The sequence below is a fragment of the Falco cherrug genome, chromosome 3 (genome assembly GCF_023634085.1).
Source record: "Falco cherrug isolate bFalChe1 chromosome 3, bFalChe1.pri, whole genome shotgun sequence".
NCBI classification, from domain to species: domain Eukaryota; kingdom Metazoa; phylum Chordata; class Aves; order Falconiformes; family Falconidae; genus Falco; species Falco cherrug.
This window is the reverse complement of record NC_073699.1, coordinates 117,060,036-117,082,930: the sequence shown is the minus strand read 5'-3', so window position 1 is coordinate 117,082,930 and position 22,895 is coordinate 117,060,036. Positions and strand designations below refer to the sequence as shown.

Here is a 22,895-nt window from a genome sequence, read left to right as displayed (position 1 = left end):
ACAGAGTATTCTATAAGCAAAAGAGGCAGGTTATCAGCAGTCTAACATTAAAGATATTATTAAAAATAACAGCTTCCATTTCAGTTCCCATGAACTGTCAAATTTTCCTTTGCTAGACCAAATATGAGACTGTAAAAAGCAGTAAACCCCAGAAAGATACTTTATACTATTCCCTGCTCTGTCACAGCTTCACACCTAGCAGGATCCTGTGAAATACAGACCCAAGTTTCCCCTATCTGGAAAGAGAGCTGTTCTATCAAAGGAGTGCGTGTTGTAAGAAAAAAAACAACATTACTACTGCAGCATAACTATAAACGTGTAATTTTATTTCTGGACTCTCTTTTATAGCAAAAATTGTCCTGCCAGATAAAAGAAAACCATTAAAGGCTGACTTTAATGTAAGTGCTATTTGTTCCCCTCTAGCTTGGATTTTTTTCCCTTAGCATCAGCTGCAGCTAACACAACTGTTCATAGCCCTGCTTTGGAAAAACCCCTGTACCCAGGGTCAACATCTGAGATTAACAGTCAGCTCCATGTTCCCACAAAGGTTGTGTTCTGCTTTTGTCTTTTTGCCTGCTAGCCCTGAGCAGAAGTACAGTCTGCTGTACTTCATAACTACTGGGAACTAAAGGAGCACCATCACTGAAAGAGAGCTTTAAGAGCTGGCCAGGTGGGCTTTAAATGGCCTGTCTCACAGCTGGGTGGAGTTGCCTGCATTCCGTGCACCTGATTTTACGGTATTTAAGCCAGAACCATAATTAGGTACAAATAAACTGGAAGGAAGTAGGTAGGAAGTGATGTTGGTTTTTGCTGAGCTCTTCAGAACAGTCTTAGCAGCAGTTTGTATTTCTTGTTTTGCTGTCATTAGCTGTACCAGAGCTTTCGAAGTGTGTGAGGCTGAGCAGAACTGGCAAGTAGAGGAGGTGACCCTGGAAGGGATGCTTTCCTGCAGGCCTTGTGCAGGTACTAGCTCTGGCTGGTAGGCACCACATCTTACTGGGGTGTGGGATGGGCTGGGGCTGCGTCTAGGTGAGCTGCTAGCTCTGGTGCTGAGCGTGCTGGTGGGAAAACTCAACAAAAAGCTGCGCAGGCAATGGGAAAAAGGGCTCATGAGCTTGGTTTTGCTCAGTAGTAGTGTCTTTGTCTCCAGAGCAGCAGAGAACAATCCCTGGGGCTGCTGTTAGGAAGTGTTGATGAGGCACTTAGTCACCAGCACTTGCAGAAAGTGTGGCTTGCCTTGTATTTCTCTTTGGTGTTTGTTGGGGTTGAAGTTGAAAACTGAGTGGCCCAGATGGGGCTGAGGGTGGAGGCATTGCTCATGTTGATAAGGATGAATCAGAGAGCTAATTGTGACTTTATACCTCACTCGTAGAGGAAGTACTCGGAAAAAACCAGACATGCTGTCCGGTATAGCATAGCTCATGAAGCAAAGCAGGGCTTGTCTTATCAATTTGCCCTCTGCCCCTGAAAGGCAGTGCCTGTGTCCTGGGCAAGCTGTCCTGCTGGAGAACCACCTCTGCTTGCTCCTGTGTAGTGAGGTGTGTTGAGGGTGGAAATGTTTTTCCTGCTGCTAGGATATGAACCAGGCATATTGATTTAAATGGGCTGAAGGTTACTGCAGGCTTTTGTGACTCGGTGCTGGTGTGGATTTGCACACAGAACTGCTGAGAAAAACCTACAGCGTGTGACTAGGAGTCATCCCTGGATGTGCTTTTATTTACGAAGTTCCAGCATCAGCTGCAATGAAGCTGCCTCAGTAAAAGCCCTTTAAACTCCCCTGCGCCATAAGGCTCGGGGCTTGGGTAACAGCTCTTCAGTGAGCTGTGCGTCTGTCCATGCTGTTTTCACTCTTGGTGCTGAGTTTGTTGTGTTCTGTGTATATGTATATATACAAATCTGCATGCTGCCATCATGCAAAGGAGGTGTGTTCTTGGGAGACACTCCTGAGCGTGTAACCAGTTTCAGCAGTGCAGAGGAGACTTGGTAGACATTGGATTAATTTGTATCTACTGCTTATATAGCAACTATCTTTAGATATCCTGCTTCTTTATTTAACAACAAACTTATAAGGAGCTTTAAGAAATTAAAGTACATAGTTTTATTGTGTTGCTGGGGTGCTTGCCTTGTACTTCTCTATTTCCTTTGGAGAAATTTAAATATCCACCTAGTTCCTGTAGATCACTGCTATAGATTTCCTGAGCTTTATTTGATTGAGAAACAGGGGTCTTCTGCCAAACAGAATAATAAATGATATTCTAAATGTTACTGTATACTTAATACTTTTGTGTAGATTTCTAAAAAAATACAAACTCAGCACATTTCCTACATGAGGAAAACTTAGATTGTTACCCTGTTTGGTTAATGTTTGGCTCAGAAATGTCCAACTAGTTTCAAGCATGTCATGGGACTCTTAGTAACCCCAAGGCGTTTACTTTGTATGGCTCTAAAAACCATACACCACAGGAAGCTTGTCACCTGTGGAATAAAACAGGGGCAATGGTTTGCTATTGACTTGGCAAATGATTCATCTGTGCTGCTTATTTCCTGCAGCATCCATCAGTGGGTAGTTCCACTGAAATGCTCTGGCGTGAATATGTGCATGGTTAGATCCATCTCGATCACAGCTGGAAGCATTTCTGTTTGGGGCTAATGAAGCTCTGGGGGCTGTCTTCACTGGAGCTTCTGTGCAAATTGCTAGTTGTTGCAATGCCAGCGCAGATGGAACTGCTTCCCTGGGCTGGTATTAACATTTGCTGTGAGAGGGAGTGGAGATACTGAGGGAAAAATAATAGTGGCTAGGGAAAACCTTGATGTTGTCACTGTGGCAGCAGTGGTGGAGGGCTGATAGGAGGATTTGAGCAATGTAGATCCTACTGAAGAAACTGGCTCCCTGGGAACATGAGGAAAGTCGGTAGTTACTGCAATCTGCCTGGGATTACCTGAAGGAAGCAGAATAATCCAGACTGAGCAGACACTTTCACAATAGAAGAACCACCACGTATAATAGGTTGTAGGAACACATAACAAAGGTGTAGTGGAGCTGAGGTCACTGAGTCTGTGTTGCCATGTGGCAGCACACAGCAAAGTCAGGCGTAGAGGTACTGCCCTGTTCAAGCAGCATGTTTGAGGTCACTACCTCTTGGAACTTGTCTTTAGCAGATGGAGGGCTGCATGGCATCAGTGGCGGGCATGAGCTGCTCTTGGAGGCAGCTCTCATCTTGTTGCAGCTTAGTCAGTCTGCCCATGAGTTACTGAGGTGAATGTAGCACCATAGGCTTTGGAACAAGAAGTCTTGTGTTGAGGCCATTGAAGAAAAGAAAGGGGCTTTAAAAATCATTATTTGAGGGAGTTAAGTAGCTTCTCTTGAAGGGATCTCAGAACCTGATGATAAGGGATCAAGACCAAACCCTGGGACCGAGTCTGTACTGTGTCTCCAGGACATGGCAGGCATTTGAGAGCTTCTGTACGTGTTAGGGATACTGTAGCTCTGGGAATCTCTTTCTTCCACTGCAGGAGAGGAAACCTGCCCAAGGTTTTAGCAACTGAACTGTGAAGGATGGGTAGCTTTTTCTTTACTTGCAAGCTGGGCATTGTGGTGTCTTGGATATTCTGGACTGCCTGCTCTTTTGATCTTAAAAAGTACCCTTTGCATTCCTGCTTGAACTCTGACACAATTTACTGTAGTATTCAACTGGCTTCCTGGTGTGTTTCAGTCGAACAGTTTCTGCACAAGTACAGGATTGCTTTATCACTGACATTTCCTGCTCCCTTCTGGCTAAATGTGTCAGCCTGACCCTAAAACTAATTCTGAAAGACAAGATGTTTTTTGAAATAGCTAAAAGATAGCGAGGGAAAACTGCCAGACCTTGTGTCATCCTTGATCTCAACTGAAAAGTACATGGCTGTTCTGCTCCCCAGACAAGAGAGCACATTTGCAGCCAGTAAAATGCTATTTCTAAATCTTAGTGACATGTCCTGACTTAAAAAATTGTCTCACCTCTGTGTGTAGATGTTTTTAAGCAGACATAAAGACACTAAAGATAGAATCAAAGCAAAAGTTTGCTGATTTGCATTATAGGAGAGCTGTTTGAGATAATCAGTGGAATTTCAAGGCTGAAGTGTTTGGTTACAGCAGATACTGCTGCCTTCTAAATGAAAGCTCCTAAAAGGATCTTAGCCGTAACACTGTGCCAAGAAATACAGAGCAAAGGGAGGAAAACAAATTAATCTCAGCTTTGTTTGTGAAACATACAATAAGGAACATGAACAAAGGTCTGGGTTTGGTTATGTCAGTACATCTTGTACATTAAAACAGATCATGTATTTTTTTTCAGTAACACTGCATAATGAAATACAAACTTCTTAAAGATGCAGCTTTTCTTTGGAGTACTTATCGCTGTCCTGTTATTGCCTGAAGACCCCATGATGGGTCAAAGCCCTGTAATACTAGCTGCTGGTCGGTAAGAACCCAGCTCTTTTTAAAAATGGTTTACAGATCAAGGAGGAAAGCGTAATTCTGCTCTGAATGTTCATGCATTGCTTTTAAGTGTTTCCTCCCCCGTCCTGGTGTTTAAACTGAGTTAGTTGTTTTCTATTTTGTGGTTTTGTCCTTAATGCCGTGTACAGTGCTTGACTGGCCCCTCCGTGGTGGGCAGGGAGCTCTCGAATGTACAGGTTTATGCGTATGTAATTTTCATTCAGCCTGTACATGGTAAAGGCTAAATCTCGTGGGCTTCGGTGTAAACGAACCCTTGAGGAAAAATTTAGAGTATGTGGCTCTCCACACAAACAGCAGCCGGCGCCGGGGGCTCTGCTTTGGCACCCCTTCACTCAAACAGCAGTTCAAGCCTGTGGAAGCTTTTTCCCTTCACGCATTTCCCTACGTTTTGACATTAAAAATATTTCTGAATTATTTTTAATTACTTACATTTGAAAAAATCGATTAAATAAATGGAGGTGCGGGCCTGAGGCACCCCAGCCGCTCCCTGTGGCGATGTGGAAGCTGAGGGGATGTCTGCGGGGCTGGGCTTTGCTCTTTGTGCGCTGTTCAGACCCTCTTCCAGCCGGAGCGATGGAAGGGGAATTTTTGTTCGTTATTTTACCTCTAAAGCACCAGGCGGCCCCTCACCTTTTGTTGCTCTAGCTCCCGAGCGACGGGGAGAGGGGGGGCGCTGGCCCGGGGCCCTCAGGCTGCTGCCGCCTCGCTCCCGAGCTGCTCCGCGCTGAGGCGATTCAAACGGCAGCCTCGCCCGCCCGCCCGCCGCGGCCAGTCTGCCCCGGGCCCGCCCGGCAACAGGCGGGGCTTGGCTCCCATTGGCGGAGGGAGTAGGCAGCGCGCTCCTATTGGCTATAGCGGGGTGGCCTGGGCAAGGGGGGAGGAGGATGGGGGTGTTATATGGCGTAGAGAAGCGGCCGCCATTTTGTGTGGGAGATAGGGGGGCAGCGGACTTGGCGGAGCGGTTTGGGCTGAGTTTTGCTGGGGGGGGGGTGTGTCGGAGCGTGACGGCGGAGCTGCGGGGTCGGTTCCTAAAGGCCCGTGTGTGTGTGTCTGTGCTTGTGGGAGAACGAGACGGACAGAAGTCGGTAAGGGAGGAGCGGTGCGGGAAGGGCCGGGCGCTGCCGCCGCCATGTTGTGCTCGCCGGGCTGCTCCATTGTTGGGGAAACGGGGCCGGGGGTGCCCGGCGCCCCGCGGGGTCAGGCGGGGCGAGGGGCCGGGCTGTGTAGGTGAAAGAAAGGAAGAAGTTTGAAGCCGAACAGCTGGAGCTCTGGCAAGAGCCAGGCCTGTGAGGGCCGCTGCCGCGGGAGCAAGGAGCAGCTTTGGATTGGGCTCCTGGCGTTACCTCGGCCCTTCGTTTTCAGTAGCAACAAGGCGAAAGCTGGAAATGAAGATGAGCGGCTTCTCCTGGAGCTTTTGGGGAGAGATGGACTGGGGGTGCTGGTGGCTCTGCAGGGTGACACGTCCATTACGGGGAGGTGAACAGATAGGAGCGCTTTAAGATTAAAGTCTTAAAAGATTTAAGGAGAGGATGAGCCACGGGCGAGCTAATAAGGAATTACTTTGCTAAGGAAGGTGGAAAAACCCCTCAGCTGGCAGAATAGAGGTGGAGCTGTGTTGCAGTGGCCGGAGGAGGGTTTTGGGGTGCGGTTGGTTTCGCTGGGGGCAGTTTGTGTGCCCAGGAGGTCCCCTGGCCTGCCCCGCAGATGGGGGGGGGGGGGGGGGGGGGGCACTTTTCAGGGAGGGTTTCTTTGTGCTCAAGAGGGATGCGGTGAAGCTCTAGTTTCCCAAGATTTCATCCCGAAGTATTTTCCATTGTATTTTCTTCCCCCCCCATTAAAAAAAAAAAAAAGGATCTTGCTTGCCTATTAAAATACTAAGGTGTATATAGAGAGCATGATAAAAACGCTGTTCTTTCTGAAATGCTAAGTATGATAGTGAAGTTTAGAGAGTAAGATAAATACTGCTGCGTGGTTTTTGTTTTTTACGTTTGAAGAATCATGTCATCTTCAACAAAAGAGACACAAGTGACTTTATGAATTCTTTGAATTATTTCAGCTTTTTCTTCCTCCCCAAATTTGGAAGGGAAACAGTTGTTTCCTTAACCTGAATTCAAACTTCATTCTCATTTATGCAGTGGGACTACTCCCTTGGAGCTTCTGTGCCGAGAATCCGATGTTGGCCTCGGCTACCTGGCTGAATACAGCAGATCAGCCCATGAAAACTTCTATTCCTAGCCAAAGGAAGGAGTCCAGCAAAAGACAACACCTACTTTTTCAGGCTTGGAAGCAAGAAAGGGGGCAAGAGTTGGAGAGTGTGGAATCTGAGAAGACAACAGAAAGGTAAATGGGGGTGGGAGAGGAATGGTGGACTGTAGGAGAGTCAGCGTGAAGGTGCCAGCTACTGTGTGTTGGTATCTTTGGAAGTTCATTTACAAGCAGCTGCTTTCCTTTTGAGGCTGTTTTCGCCTTGGGGTTATCAGAACAATTTTGGACTTTACCAGAAAGACTGGGGAGTGTAACAGTGCAACCTTTACCCAGATCTTCAGGTGTAAAAAGCACGGTTTAAATGTCTTCAGGATTAAGTACTAACACCTTAAAATTTGGCACTGTATTGTGCAAACAACACGTCTTTCACATTCTTCCAGTAACGCCTTTTGTTGAGGAGAAAGAAGTGGTGTGTTTAGTAGTTGGGCTGCCTGGAGGACCAGTGTTTTCAAAACTAGGTGGACAGAGCTGTGACTGTTAAGGGGGCTGCGGTACAGTTGCTGAAGGATGGACTGTTGTATGACGTGCTGGTCATAAGCCGCTGTAGTCGGTGATTTCCTGCTCGGAAGATACACTGCATTATAATTCAGTTCTCATGAGTGTCAGCTGAGTTCTTGGGTATTAATGAAGCGGCTTCCAGTAAAGGAGAAAATAATGCTACTTTCAATTGATACAAGTTTTGGTTAGATTGATTTCAGTCCCCTTATTTAGAACCTAAACATTCTCTGAAATGTTTTCTGCCAAAATAAAATAGTAATGCAAACTCCACCGACTATTCCCCCTGTTTTTACAGGTGACGTTTAAGTTGAAGATGGGTGGTGGAGAAAGATTCAACATTCCAGTTCCCCAGTCTAGAAATACCACCAAGAACCATCAACAACTTAAAAACAGGCAGAAGAATAAAGACCAGACTTCGCAGATGAAGACCTATATGAAGAAAGAAAGAGGACATGGATGCAACTCATCATCTGGTGCATGGCAGGCCATGCAAAAAGGGGGAAAGAACAATGTTCATTTTGCCAATAATCAAAATTGGAGTCCTACTTTATCGAATCGCAGCTTGTTTTTCACACCTCAAACCAATCAGAACTATGCTGGAGCAAAATTTAGTGAGCCACCCTCACCAAGTGTTCTTCCTAAGCCACCAAGCCACTGGGTACCTGTTTCTTTTAAACCTTCTGATAGAGAAATAATGACATTTCAGCTTAAAACATTACTTAAAGTCCAGGGTTGAGATGTAACTTTCCACATTTTTAAAGTTATTTAAATTTACAGGGTTTCAAATTTGAGAACTCATTCCTAACTGCATATGCCCAGCTGTACCGAACTAGATGTTCTTGCTGCACATAGTCACTTGGTAGAGAAGGGCGTGGAAGTTTACATTCCCCTACTGTTTTACCTCAAAAGTTGTGTGCTGGGTTCACTCCACTGTGAATTAAGTATTTTCCTCTATAATCGACCTAATCAAATGCTGAACAGTCTCCATATACTGTATTTATTTTAAGAGTAAATGGGGCTGTCTCCTAAAATTGAAATTGTGACTACTTTTTGGAATGGTGTTAGAAAGCCAGCTTTTACCTAACAATGCGGCATTAACTGGAAAAAACCACCGCACTGAAGTCTTTAGTCAGGTACATTGCTGCTTTTCAAACTTGTGTAAAATTTGCTAGTTAAATAAAAAGCAGAGGAGACTTCCACCTTAGGCACTTAAGTTAAAACATTATTGTCTTATTTATACCTGTGAGCTTTATTTGGCACTCCTGAATTGGTGGAAAAGCCTGTGACCAAACCTGAGGTGTAGGAAGTATGCTGGTGTGTGTTCTTCAAAGGATGAAGAACATGTCAGGCAAATTGTAACGACCTCTAGCAAGTCAGACTGTGCCAACTAATGACAGTGCATTGCCAGGTGACTGCCAAAAAACTTAATTCCAATTGCACTGATGAGTTCTAAAATGCATTTTTTTATATATATATATATATATTTTAAATTGTGAAAAAGGTGGAGTAGTTAGTAACTTAGACTGGTCTTAAATTGGTTACCCTGTAATAATTATTTGAAGTTATGGTAGCTTGTGGCAGGTATTAAAATGTTCTCATAGGGAAGACAGAGCCATGTATATAAATGTAAAACTTTGTAGCATATGTAAATTTATGCTGGGCTTTCCTGCACAGAAATATTTTTAGTATGAAACTGCTGAATGTAAGATGACCATGTTGAATACATGGCCAGATTAAAAAATATTTTGTTAAAAAAAAAGACACTTGTGGCTGTGCCCTTGCACTTAACATACAGTGAATATGCACGTTTTACTTGGTTGTGAGCTCATTTTTTAAAGTAAACTCAGTGAAAGAGGCTTATTTGGAATTTTTTTAATAAAATAAAATTAAAAAAAAAACCCAAAAAAAGTGCTGCTCAAGGTAAAGATACTCATGTTTGGAATATGTAGGAGAGGTATGTATGAAATGATGAAAAAAAACACTTTAAGGTGTTCAAAATTGAATTGGGTGTTTCACAAGAAATGCAAATGGTAGAGGTTGGGTGCTGGAGTAGAAACCCAAGTATTGGAACAAGTTTTGTGTTTCTAAACTGAATCAACGCTGCAATGTTACTTTGTCCCAGTATTTGCTAAAATGTGTCAACTTGGGGATGGGGAGGGGGCAGTTGCCAGCAGGCACCTTTTGGCCTGTCTCAGTTCTGAACTGCAGTGACAGAATCAAGGTTATTTTGAAATGTGGGAATGACTGGAAGTGCTTTAACTCGGGACGGGGAGTTTGCAGATCACGAAATGTTGAGATGTCTTTCTGTACCTTCAAAATGCATTGGCAGCTGGTTGAATGTTTACAAATCTATTGCTATTGGCGGTCTTTAAACTTGTATTTTTGCAACCTGGACCTTACCAGTGTGTGAGCTGTATCCCAGTTACAATTATGTAGACTCAACTTCAAATTGTCCATTACTAATGGCATTTGTACAAATTGGAAACAAAATTTCAATAAACTAAACTTTTCACCCCCTAAAAGCATCTATTTATTTGAAGATGGTAACAGACAGGTGGCTTTTTACAGTATTTTGACAGCTCAAGGTTTTCTGTGAGGCTTTTGAGTGTTGAATGTATTTATCCTTAAGCAGCAGGAAACTCTACCATTATTTTTATCTGGCAGGAAGGGGCAGGCTGAGCATCACAAGTTGGGAATCACAACAAAGAAGGTTTCTTGAACTACAGCCCTCGCGCTCGCACCCTGCCAGGGCCTTGTGAACATGGAGCTCAAAAATTCACACTAAGGTCGCTCACAAAACCCCCCCCAGCCTGCCTGTGGGACAAGCTCTAGTCTGAGTAGGTGCAACTTCAAGCTTATCGGAGGAGTTGGGCGCTGGCTCTGCCCTGGGTGCGCAGTGCTTGGTGCTCAGCCTCCACCAGGCTCCGGCTCGTAGGAATTGAGTCAGAAGGTGCTCTCAAAGTTATAGTCAAAACTTGTACATTTTATTCCCAATTCACAGGGTTATTTGCACAGATGGAACACAAAACTCAAGAAGAAAGGATGTGTATGAATAAAAAACATCAGCATCTTTTGATCAAACACACTACAGGGTACATAGTCTTCCCTTCCTAGAATAGTCTCATCAGTAAGAGCATCTTTAGACAAATATTATAGCAATGGACTACAGACTTTTTTAAGCAAGTTACAAGATAAATGGAGAAAACCAGCAATTATTAATGGGTGATTATGTCCTAAAAATGTGTAAATTTATCCCTTTGTACTTCGAAATGTTAATCTGCAACATCCCTGCCAAAAATCAAGTAGCAGTGCTGTGATGTATATCAATCCAATTGCCCTTCTCTGAACATATTTCAAGCTGTTACCCCAGACTAAACAGTAAGAAAAAGTGCTCCTTCCAAGAAGAGAGCTAAAAGTAACATTTAAATTGAAAAGTTCCACTTTGAATAAAGCCATTATACTGTACATTTAAACATCTTTAAAAGACATAGAAAGGATAACATTTAGCTTTCAGAGACCAGTCTATTATAGTCCCTAATTTAAACACCCAGCTACTTAACCACTAAATTTAAGATTATTTTTTTTAATTATCGGTTGGGTGCATGGACTTTTGGTGAAAAAGAAGTTCCAATAGAGCCTTCTATTACTGCTGAGATAAATCAATACGCTGCAGATATTTTGGAGCACAGCCATTACTTTCAGCAGAATATTTTTTTTTTTTTTTTTTTTTTTACACACTACTTCAATTCTACAAATTTTGCAGGAATGACAAAATCTAGTTTACCACAGAAAAACATAATTCCCACCGTTCTTGAGACTCCAAAAGAAAGATGCCTATACATGATCTTTTGTAGCCTGCGTTATGTTCTTGCATTCCAGCTGTGCATAACCTGCAGGTAGCTTGCACAAGACAGGCTCCCGCTTTTTTTAGAGCAGGATTAGGATTCCTGCACCAAGGAAGGGAGATGTTATCTAGATGGGCTGTGGCTTGACTTGCATGAATGCGTAAACATTCCCTGCCCTTTTGGCCACATCCTGCTAACTCGTCCCCAACTGAAAGGCCCACAGAACAGCTTCTTCACAATTTTTCCATGGGAGCAAGAACTAGGACAACATCTTTATTCATGCACTCTTGAAACATCGTGGGTTTGTGTTCGGCTTTTCTGGCTTGTTCATATACACAAGTCAAGTCAAAGTTTAGTCCTACCTCTGGGAGAGAAAGAAAGAACCATCAGAACTGTCAGATACTACATTAGACTTGCAATGATGAATTGGATTTTCAAAACAAAAAAAATATTTAAACTGTGCTATACATAAATGTTGAGGCACACAACATAAGGACATGCTGACAAAATAGTTAAGGTATAGTTACTGTTACTCTGCAGTCTCAAATTAGAACCTCAGCCTGGACACAAAGATGTTCTCCCTCCTCCTCCCCACCCATCCAGCTGTAGCTCTGGCCGGACTAACGTGAACATTACTTAGAGCAACCCCTTGCAGGTTGCTGACAAAAACAAACCCACACTTCCCCACGACACAGGCAGGCGGACTGCTTTTCAGCAGGATTTTAGTCACGAAGACTATATTCATATAGTCTTTCTTCATAAGAAAGCTGAAGAAGGGTGGGGTTTTCTGCTGTTACAAGCAGAAGGCTATGAGACAACCGCAGCTCAACTTCCAAAGTGTAGGAGCGGGTTTATCAAAGCAATTAAGTGCTTGTCAGAGTTGTTTTCCTTCAGCGGCATAAGAAGAACCAGCTGTATATACCAGAAGCGCCAGGAGGCAGCTCAATTTTTAAACGTCACCAGCAAAGTTTTGCCACCTTCTAGAGAACGACTGCTGGTGCCATTTTTCGTATGGCAAATACAAATCGATACGGTGATACTAGAAATTTGGTTCTATATGGATCTTCAGCTGTTGATTTTAAATAGTTCATAACCTGGCTAATAATATCTGAATTATAACCATAGGGCAGTCCATCCAGCAATAATGGAAGTTAACGGAAAAGAAATTTCAATACATTAGATTAAAACCTATGCTTATCATTCTTATCTTGTCTAGTACCCCTTTAAAAAATGTGAAATGGCATTTATTCAGACATTAAACGATAAATTCCTGACTTTACTGAAATACCATAGTAAGGATTTTACTCCATAAGGGATGCATAGCTCTACTCCTAACCATGCTCTGGAGTCAAATTCTAAAGCTACAATAATTCCAGTGGATCAGTATTTCCTTCATTTTTTTATTACAGCATGTTTGCTAAATTTACAGCAAGCAGAAAATAAGCTGGGTCTTTAGTTATTTTGATCAAAACATTGATGTTTTAAAGGTAGTACACAATATTTGTTAAAAAGAACATATAAAAATACCTTTTTAGAAGCCTCTATAAGAAAGGAAATACAAAGTTTAATCCCACAACTTTCCTCTGCTAGAGCTGCACGCTACTGCTACAGTTTTAAATAGACTTTTTGCTGTTTTTAAACTATACATCCAGGAAGGTCTACAAAATTAAAGGAACGTGCATATAAATGATTGCATAGCAGAACATGAACATTAACTGCAAACAGTAAAGAAAAAGTTAGAAATACTATCAAATGTACAAAGATTCTAGGATCAACCCCCTAAGCACGTTCCACTGCCAATATTTAAAAGCCATCTGCATTTTTTGTAAAGGCCCTGCTGGAAACACTAAAACCAAAACCTAAAACATTTCTCTAAAAAGGAACTTTCTGAAATCAATGTCTTTATATGCTACTACATAAGACAGAGAGGAACACTAGGTGTTTGATGCTGGCTTTTGAAGGTAAATAGAAAAAACAATGCCAAAAGCCATTTTCATAACAAATTATCTTGCTTTCTAGAGAAATACTGGTAAGATTACACACTGGTTTTGTTATTTTTCACATTCAATTTACTAAATATACTGTATTAGTGATAAACTAAATAGCTAGAGATGCAGCTCTTGTTCATATCCAACTTCAAACATTTGTTCTTAAGTAAAATGAAACCTTGTAACCAAACCACTATCCATTCTGAGGAAGAAGTGATTTAGACTTGCTTGACCAAATACTTTTTGATGTGTAAAAGCAAGCCTTTGTTACTCAGGAAGAGAGATGGCTACAGTTTTATACCTATGAATACACCAACTAACCACAGGAGTCATTGGCATAAAAGTTTAGTTCTTATATACTGTACACACACAACTCGAAACGATCTACTTGTATCTAACAGCAGGAAAACTAAGCAATTTTATGGTTAACTGCTCACTAAAATTTAGAATAGATACAAAAACTGCATAAAATGTACACACAACCTAATATTTACTTGCTCTGCCATTTGCTGAAATCTGAATTTAATTTTCCATTTCAAGGTGGTTCCCCCCTCCCCCCTCACACATTTAGTACTAGCAGCCAGGTCAAAAGCAGTGAAGCCTCTATCCTGACAGGTCACGACACTGCACAATCTCTGCACAGTCTTCCAAGACCAACTCTCTCCCCATGTAGTACATGCAAGGTTAGTACCATCTCTCCAGATAGCAGGGTTAAAGAGAAAGCTCAAAAATATCTCTCTCCGTAGAGCTCCATTTACCAACCTACTTGTGTCAGTGGGCATGGAGAACACAGAAACCTGCCTTTGAACAATGGAAACATAAAATTGCCAGTCTGCATTTCACAGCGGTCAGTGTTGCACTACAGCTGTCCAGTTTTCCATTTTATCACAAAGTTTAGCATTAAAGAACAAGTTAAACAGTGGGTTTAACTGTTCAGCACAAACCGGTACCAATTTCTCTACGGGTATGACATTTTTAATAGGACAATGTTGCAAGTTACGATCAATCAAGTCATCACCAATATCTAAGCATTAAAAATGCAAATCTTTACAAAAATATACATAAGAGACACCACAACCAGATCAGTAGCTGCCCATGACATTTAACCAAATGGACATTCTCTCTCTCTCTTTCTCACTCCCTCTCAGTGGCTTCTCAACACTGTTTTAATTTTAACCATTGTTGGCTACAGGGAAAACTGACAGAGAAAATATTTTTTAGCACTGTTGCAACATCATATTCCTGATAATTTAAGTAAACTGAACTGTGTGTAAATGAATCTTACATGCCTAAAACCAACATGAATACACTGTTAGTGGCCACTGGACTTGGGACTAGTCCATGACCTTGATCTGGATTTTGACCTAGATCTAGAATGTGATCTTGACTGTGATTTGGATCTAGCTGGTTCTTTTTTTCTCGACTCCTTTTCATATCTTGAGCTGGACTTATAGTGTGTTTTAGAATCTGTTTTAGAGGTGCCTCTAGATTTGGTGTGAGATGCAGACCTAGACCGTGATTTAGCCTTCATTTCTTTCTTGGGCTGTGACTTGGATCGTGATCTTGAATTGGACTTAGATCTTGAAAAAGATCGATTGCGGTGTTTGAACCTATCAGAATAAAGGGGAGAGAGGAGATTTGAATGTAAAAACACTATTCTTAGACATCTAGTACATTAAAAATTGTTTACCGTTTTTGCAGGAGAAACTTTTTTTAAACCTATAGTAAAAGAAATACAGTCATCTAGTTTTCAATTTAAAGGGTGTAAAAAGTGTTTTACCTATCATTGTCCGAATGGCTTCTGCTACGACGAGGTCTTCCAGTAGGTCTACTGCTAAAAAGGTACATCAGAAAAAGTAAACGGTGACAAATACCTATGTATATATATATACAAATGCTTAATCAACTATTTTTCAAGCTGTGCGTTTACTTTTAATTATTCTTCAGTGAAACACAGAATCATTTCATTCAATATTTCTGATCTGATGTAGCATGCAAGATATGTAACTCCCACAAGTTACTCCCACAATAGAAAAAGATTATTCAAAATTTTAACAATTAAATAGTCAATGTGGTGTTTCTCCTCCAACAGACTGCTGTGCAGTTTAAGCCAAACACACGCTACACTTACTTTCTGGGACTATACGATCTTCTATAGCTGTAATCAAAAGAACGACTTCTAGACCGTCTCCTTTCGTAACTCCGACTTCTAGATCGCCTATATCTGTCATAGTCATCGTAACGAGAAGAACTGTATAGGTTTCGCCCTTCCTTGGCTTTCATTTGATTTGGTGCTGTAAAAAATAGCAATTTAACGTTTTAAGTTAAAAAAGATGCCCTACTTTCCCTTTAGTGACACTACTAATCCATACATTTGGTGTTTAGCAGAAACCTAATTCATGATTCTAGCAGAGACGTTTATGAAAAGGACAGATGAGAGACTGCCCTATGCCATTTGCTTTTTGCTGCTTTAACTACTGGACAAAAATTAATGCAGCCTTGTGGGCATTATAGACCTAGGGGAAAAAACGCCACCACCCAAAACCAAAACAAACACCACCCCACCCCCCCCAAGAAAAAGTAAGAAAGGCCTAATGCTCCATAAAACCAGAACACAGAACTGGCTAAGGTGATTTCAAGCCACTGGGGAACCAGCATGACAGGCCAAACCCATGACCGAAACATTCTAACATTCCTGAATTTACCCAAAAAGTGAAAGTTAACAGCGAACTAATTAAACACATATTTTCTTGACCACACAGTCTTCTTTTAATCATTAGCAGACAGCTTATACAGAAGCATCAATGGATGCCACACAAAGAGAAGTGCAATACTAAAAGTACCCCCGCACCGATACAACAATGCACATTCACTCTGTGGTTTTGTGTCCCGGTTTCAGCTGGGATAAAGTTAATTTTCTTCGACTAGCTGGTGCAGCACAGTGTTTGGGATTTGGTGTGAGAACAATGTTGATAACACACTGATTCTTTTAGTTGTTGCTAGGTATCTATACTAAGTCAAGGGCTTTGCAGTTTCTTGGGCCTCACCAGCGAGAAGACCGGAGTGGCAGAAGAAACTGGGAGGGGACACAGCCAGGATGGCTGACCCGAGCTGGCCAGAGAGGTATTCCGTACCATGGGACATCATGGGGAGGGCTGGCCAGGCCCTGCCAACTGCTGCTGGGGGACTGGCTGGGCATCGGTTAGTGGGTGGTGAGCAACTGTATTGTGCATCACTCCGTTTCTTTTCTCCTTTCCCTTTGGATTTAATTCCTCTCCCCTTTTCCCTCCTTGCCATTGTAATTGTTATAATAGTAGTATTTTTTTTTTTTTCAATTATTAAATTGTTCTTGTCTCAACCATTGTGTTTTACATTCCTTCCTGATTCTCCTCCCCATCCTGCTGGGGTGCGGGAGCGCTGGGGGGGAAGTGAGGGAGCAGCTGCATGGTACTTGGTTACCAGCTGGGGTTAAACGGCAACACTTAGTTACTAAAATAATTAAAGAAGTATGAACAAACTTATTGTTGCATTTTCTTGAAGCAGCACTGCTATCTTTCCTTTGTATTAAATCCCATTCTTATTCAAACCCAAAGACCACACTCAAAGTATTTTAAACATGCCATGATGTAACGAACACTATCTGTACCAAATGACTACAAGTTTAATGTTTTAAGTGCCACTGTTTATAACACTAAGGTAGATTTATTTAATTTTGTTTGGAGAACTTATTAGATATTCCAGTGTTTATATACAGGACAGCAATTTGTCCTTCAGAGGATATAATTTTCACTGACTTCAATAAAAGTTAATTGTGCACATTTGAGGGAAACCTGGACAGTTATGGTTGTTTCTTTGATAGCTTTTAACTGAAAGATCTTTAAGATGCTCTTACTCCCCAGCTGCACATGAGTATTATAGTCCTGGTTTAGATCAACAAGTATGTGTTAGGTATACCAATGGCACATTTTAGTTTTTATGTCTGTATCTATCTATATATTAAGAATATGTATACAAGTAAGAGGTTTAAAAGAGCGAAGTTCTCTTTACAATTAGCTGTGCAGAAGACTTCTCTGCCATGTTGAATTGAGATACCTTGAAATTTGCTTGTATCCTGAAGGTAAGTAAAAATGAAGACATTTTCTCAGTGCTGGAAATTGGACTGTACTAGGGAACGTTAACACGCAAAAACCCTAATCTGCTTCAACACAATATAAACACTGCAATACTTTAAAACTGGGCTACTCATTCTACCAGAGAATTTTCCACAGTCAAGCTTTCTTTGCAGAAACACGTAGAACTGCATAGAAAACTCTTAAGAATTTGCAGCTAGCAGCAAGACTGAGATTGTGGTAAGTGACTGTTGTACTTGGTTATCTGTTTTTAATTAAAATGAGTCATTAATAGTTACTGGGTAAAAAGCAAAACATCCACATACTATTTATACACAAGTAAGAACATATCACAACAACTAATAACACACGCAATGTTGCCTGGCACTAAACATTAAGGCTAAAATCACAGTTTGATGAAATACATGCAAGGCACTTACTCTTCCGATCCCCCTGTGCAAACTGGATTTCTATTTGCCGACCACAAATCCACTTTCGATCCAAATTATGGAGAGCATCTTCTGCATCACGGACATCTTCAAATGTGGTGAGTGTTAAGGTACTTGAGAATTTGAGGAGTTTACAGATTTGGTGTTTAAAATTAAAAAAAAAGTTATTTTCTAATTTTACAGTTTTATGGGGTTGTTTGAAGTTCTTTTGGTCATGCCACAGTACACACTAGTAAACTATTTTTTTTTTAATTAACCACCAGCTATCTGAGAACTCCTATAATAAAATATGACCATGAACTTCTCCATCAGCAAGCAGCTGTTACGCGATACTTTTAACTTTTTTCTTCTCCCACTTGTACTTATGTAAGGAAAAAAAAAACACCCAACAGTATCCTTTTCAAAATAAATTTGTTAATGGTCATTCAGTTCTCTCCACTACATTGACTTTACTAAAATTAATTCCTAGTTCTTAAATTACGTTAGGCATACCAGCAGAAAAAATTAACATGTGTCTATCAACTTTAGAATTGGGATACAGCTTTCCCTTTTTTCACAACTGATTTTAAGTTTAAATTCTGTAGTGCCATGGACACCTATACAGACCATCAGCAGTCTGAGATAAAAGCATACACTAAAACCCCTGTCGGTCAGGTCAGGTGTTCAGTAACACAGACTTTACCAATTTTAAGCCACAAGACTGACCGCTACTGTAATTCACACACCTTCCTCCAGCTATGTGACCTGAAAGAATGAATTGCCTTTCTCCTTGTAGCAGCTCAGTTCATCATCAGTATCACTATGCAGAAAATAAACGATCACCTTGCAGGTACGTATCTTGATAAACCAAGAACGAATGCACTTTCATTCAAGACCACAGTTACAGTAGCACTCACAAGAGAAATATCACAGGTTTTGTCAATGGACTAAACCAGAATCATTCATCAAATTACTGCTTACATGACAAACAGAAGAAAAACTGTTATTCTGTAGGATACATCAGGTATGACTCCTTTAATCTTGGCCACCATTCAACTTCATCTTGACCTTTAACTCTTTAAGTGCTTGTCAGAAGGACTTGTCATGAGATGCTTGGCCAAAAATGACAGATGGCTTTATCTTTTACTTTGAAAAACAACCTTTTCCCCCTTTTGTAGATAAAGCGAAGCTTTGTCTCCCATTATGGCTTGTCCTTCTTCCAGCTTTTCTTTATTTTTTCTTTTCCCAAACTCTCCCTTCTCTTCAAGCCTGATCCTTAAGAGGTCTTTGGCTTGTCTACTTGCCTTAATTGTTGAACTCTACTCTAAAGGTTCTTTCATGCTTTCTCTTTGGGGTCGCCATTACTGTACAGCTTTACATTCTGAGGCAACAACAGAGGACAGTAAATTAGGGGACAATATTAAAGAAAGAATTTCACCTCATTTTTTATACAATCTGATTTTGATCAAGTGATTCCAGTTTCCATTTGTTAAATTAACAATGAATACCAGCCACAGTTTGCTAAGCACAAGTTTACTTACATACCAGTGATAATAAAAACGTGCTAGACAATTTTGAGTCAGTGATAAATTTTCATTTAAATCATATAGTATTAATTTCAGTGACATAAGCAAACTTTTATATTACTGGACTTGAATTAAGGTTTGCAAAAAGTCAAAGAACAACTGAGAGAAGTTAATCTTCAAAAATAATGAAACACCACAATAGAAGACACTTATTAGATACAACACAAAAGTAAACTGCTTTTTCATTTAGATTTGTTACCTCTTACACAAACTTGAATTTCAAACTTCAACACCCCTCACTAATCAGCCATCTGAAGAAAGGATATTGAACATAAGCAAATCCTCTGGGACGACGAGTGTAGAAGTCAAGTGGAACGTATACATCAACTATAGGCCCATAACGACCAAATTCACGGCGCAAATCTTCAGACCTAGAATATCACAAATATCTTATATGGTTTTTCACTATTTAAGATGTTATAAAACATCCACCAAATAAAAAAAAAGTCCTAATTAAAAATTAAATTTACAATCAATACGACTACCCATCTTTTTGGAAGCAGCTGGTAGAGAATGAACACAGCAAGACTTTTTTGGGGGGAAAAAGTGTCTGAGCAGTTCACTGTTAAGTGACACACTAGGTTTTCCTGAAACACTCAAGAATTGGGATGCTTAAAATATACCCTGGCATTTTGAAACTAGCATTCAGCATAACTCTGCAACAGAAATGTAAACCGAGAAGTGACACGTATTAGTCAATTCAATGCAGGATGTACTAGCAAAAGTTGGCAGAAAGTGAAAAGAAGGATCTAAGAATTAATGTTATTCAAGTACCTCATGTAACTCTTGACAACTATTTTGCAACACGCAAACATCAACTGTAAGATCCAAATAAACAGTACGAGAATAAACCAGTCACATAAAGTTATTTCCGTAGAATAATCAATACTTGCAACCACATCAAATAGAACAAAACTTCAGCAAGCAACCACTCATGCCCTGAGGATAGGTTTTCCGAACAGTTGGCTTTAGAGAGCTGAGCACAAAACCATTCAACACATCTGTAACTATACTTGGAACAACTATCGTCTCCTCAACAAAGAGATTTCTTAATCACATCAGCTCCTTTATATGTATTTTTGTGTCAATTGAGGACAATAAACTGTATGAGAAAGATTGATGTAATACCATATTTATGTGGTATGAAAGAGTTACGACTAGTCATTTCTCTTTCTTATTGGTTGGGAATCTACAACGTGTATATTGAGGGCAGAAGGGAACTATGACAACCAACATCAAGATCTCACAATGAAAACACCTCTAAGAACAATGTACCACCTCATCACAAGCTTACGGTGAAAGCCTCAATAGGATCCACATTATTTTAAAAAGTTTGGAAGTAATCGTCCTCCCTGACTGTTTTTACAGTAAAATAAACTATTGGAAAGAGGAAAAAAATTTGCACATAAAAAATTTAAAATTTTTAAGTTGAAGCTTTTTACGCTTTTGATCACAATGATGTTCATTCCATTCCATCGTGCCCACGCTATTGTTATTTGCTGAACAACTTTGGTGCAAGCTGCCCAGGCAGCAAGTTTGAAAACTCACGTTTGAATTTTACACTAGACTTTACACGGACTCCCATATGAATTCTACAGTAAGTAAAAATGTGAATGCTCTCATGCACGCGTTCTATACTAATGTGCTCTATAAACGTTTCACAGCTGAGAACACACACAAAAGGGACACGGCAAACTACAAAAAGAAATGGAGAAATCCAGCAGTTTATTAAAAATACCTAAGCAATAAATAAGAACGCGTGCAAGACACACTTTTAAATTCTTTTAATTCCCAATGAAAAGTTATTTCACCAAGTTGCTGCAAATATTTAGTCCTGAATCTTGGTGAAATACGATATTATGGAGGAAATGCATTGTTTCCCCCCCCAGGCTGAGCGTCCGCAGAGGCCACGACACAGAACAGTTAACGTGGGATCATTCCCCCTGACCTGGCAGCAATTACCAGACTAGCGGCACCAACGACACCCTTAATTTTGGGGGCGCCCCCAGCCAAGGAGCTGGTTTCTCCCTTCTAGTACCAATCACCGTTTTTCAAAACAGCATTCAAAACTTCAGCGATCCTCAGCACGGTTAAGGGGCACCGAAGTGGAGAAGCAAATCCCGCCTTGATCTCCCGCTGGACAAACTCAAACGCGGGGCCGGGAGCTCCACTTTGCTCCGGCCCAGCTTTGTTTTGTCTGGACGTTGTTTTGAAACCGATCCTCGTGGAGAGGAGGGGAACAGAGCAGCATAGCCAGGAGGAGAGGAAAATGGAGAAGGGCGCGGGAGGGAGGCAAGGCAGGGAGGAAGGTAAAGCAGCAGAAGGGAAGAGGCCGGCCTCGCCCGCTCCCCTCCCCTCAGCGCCCCCCGCGCTCCTCCGGCGGCGGCCGCCCGGCGCGGCCTAGCGAGCCCGCCAAAGCCTGCGTAGCCCCCGCTCCCCGCTGGCGCCCGCCCCCACTCACCGGGTGTCGTCGGCCACGTTCCGCACGAAGAGCGAGGTGTTGGGGGGGCGCAGGTAGCGGGACATGGCGGCGGCGGCGGCGGCGTGGGGGACGCGGGGGAGGGAGGGAACGAGCGAACAGCAGGGCCCAGGCGCTGCGGGGAGCCGAGCGGCTGAGGCGACCCTCCGGAGCTGCACGCAGCGCCACCGCCGCCCGCCCGCCGCCTCTCGCGAGACTTCCCGCGGGGCTTCCGGCGAGAGCTCCGCGCGAGGAGGGAAACAGCGGAGAAAGGGGAGGGGGGGCGCCCAAACCGCCGGCGCCAAGCGCTGCCCTGCCCTCACTGCGCATGCGCTGCCGCTCGCAGCCCGCGCGGGAGGGCCCCCCCGCCCCCTGCGCTGCCCGCGCATGCGTCCTGCGCTCACCCCAGCCGCGCGCGTTTCCCGCCGAAAGAGGGAGAAGGGCGGGAGCGGCGCTCCTCGCGCGGATAAGATGGAGGGCGGGCTCTGGTCGTTGGGTGACGCGTTGTCTCCTGCCTCATGCTGCCGTTTCTGGGCGCTGTGGCTCGCTTCTGTGCAGTTGGCCAGCACCACAAGCTGATCCAGAGGCGGGTTGGAGCGTCGAGCTGTAGGGCAGGCTGTGCGAAGCCTTTCTCTGTGGCTTGTGGGATCACCCGGTACTGACAGCGTTGTTGGGCCCTGGGAGTTTTCATCGGGCAGTTGTAGATCAGCGCTGTTTGCAAAGGACCAGCCCTTTTTTGTTAACACCTTACTGTGTGACTCACCAGTAGGTATATAGGCAGGTAAATGGCAGATCTGTGACTGAGTTACAGGTGATTTGATGAAAGGTTCAGTAAAGCAGCATGTCCAAATCTTCGCTTATGCGAGGAATTTTCAGCAAACTGCAGGTGGGAGAGAAAGACTTAAAGAGTTAATGCAGTCCTGATGTCTTGTCACCAGTGTATTTTCCCTTTTTTACTTCTAATGGCTGAATATGAATGAAAACTCTGGTGTGGGGATGTTTGCTGTTAATATCCTGGCAATCTCGCACTCAGAATTGCCTGATGCTTCTACGTGTTTTCAATGACAGATGAAATTTCATCACTGACACAGGAGGTGTATGTCAACTACATATGCTGCTCTTTAGAAAAAAAGAAAATGCTGGTGGTTGTATGCTCAGTGGTCTGTGTTCAGGACTCTGCAGAAGAGAGATGGGTGGTCTCTGGCAATGTTTTCTGCATT

At 42.3% G+C, this 22,895-nt stretch overlaps 2 protein-coding genes across 8 annotated transcripts; one reads left to right on the top strand and one right to left on the bottom strand.

The window, feature by feature from the left end:
- The first annotated feature begins 823 nt into the window (after positions 1 to 823).
- PNRC2 (proline rich nuclear receptor coactivator 2) lies at positions 824 to 9,020 on the top strand. Of its 2 annotated transcripts, none has more exons than XM_055704216.1 (3): positions 824 to 963; positions 6,634 to 6,838; positions 7,557 to 9,020. In XM_055704216.1, exon 3 carries the CDS (start codon positions 7,575 to 7,577, stop codon positions 7,995 to 7,997), a length of 423 nt encoding a protein of 140 aa, XP_055560191.1. In that variant the 5' UTR covers positions 824 to 963; positions 6,634 to 6,838; positions 7,557 to 7,574; the 3' UTR covers positions 7,998 to 9,020. The 2 variants fall into 2 exon arrangements, with proteins under 2 accessions (XP_055560191.1, XP_055560190.1); XM_055704215.1 differs by lacking the exon at positions 824 to 963 and adding an exon at positions 5,425 to 5,583.
- A 1,203-nt stretch (positions 9,021 to 10,223) lies between these two features.
- On the bottom strand, positions 10,224 to 22,562 carry SRSF10 (serine and arginine rich splicing factor 10). 6 transcript variants are annotated; one of them, XM_055704201.1, is made up of 7 exons: positions 21,679 to 22,562; positions 19,417 to 19,588; positions 18,613 to 19,012; positions 17,644 to 17,765; positions 15,226 to 15,388; positions 14,875 to 14,928; positions 10,224 to 14,704 (listed from the first exon to the last, which is right to left on the bottom strand). In XM_055704201.1, the coding sequence occupies exons 3-7, from the start codon at positions 18,681 to 18,683 to the stop codon at positions 14,407 to 14,409; spliced, it is 708 nt and encodes a 235-aa protein (XP_055560176.1). In that variant the 5' UTR covers positions 18,684 to 19,012; positions 19,417 to 19,588; positions 21,679 to 22,562; the 3' UTR covers positions 10,224 to 14,406. The 6 variants fall into 6 exon arrangements, with proteins under 6 accessions (XP_055560176.1, XP_055560172.1, XP_055560171.1 ...); XM_055704197.1 differs by lacking the exon at positions 18,613 to 19,012 and having other exon boundaries at positions 10,224 to 11,470; positions 14,603 to 14,704; positions 17,644 to 17,747; positions 19,484 to 19,588; positions 21,679 to 21,980; XM_055704196.1 differs by lacking the exon at positions 18,613 to 19,012 and having other exon boundaries at positions 14,875 to 14,925; positions 17,644 to 17,747; positions 19,484 to 19,588; positions 21,679 to 22,007.
- Between the last annotated feature and the right edge of the window lie 333 nt (positions 22,563 to 22,895).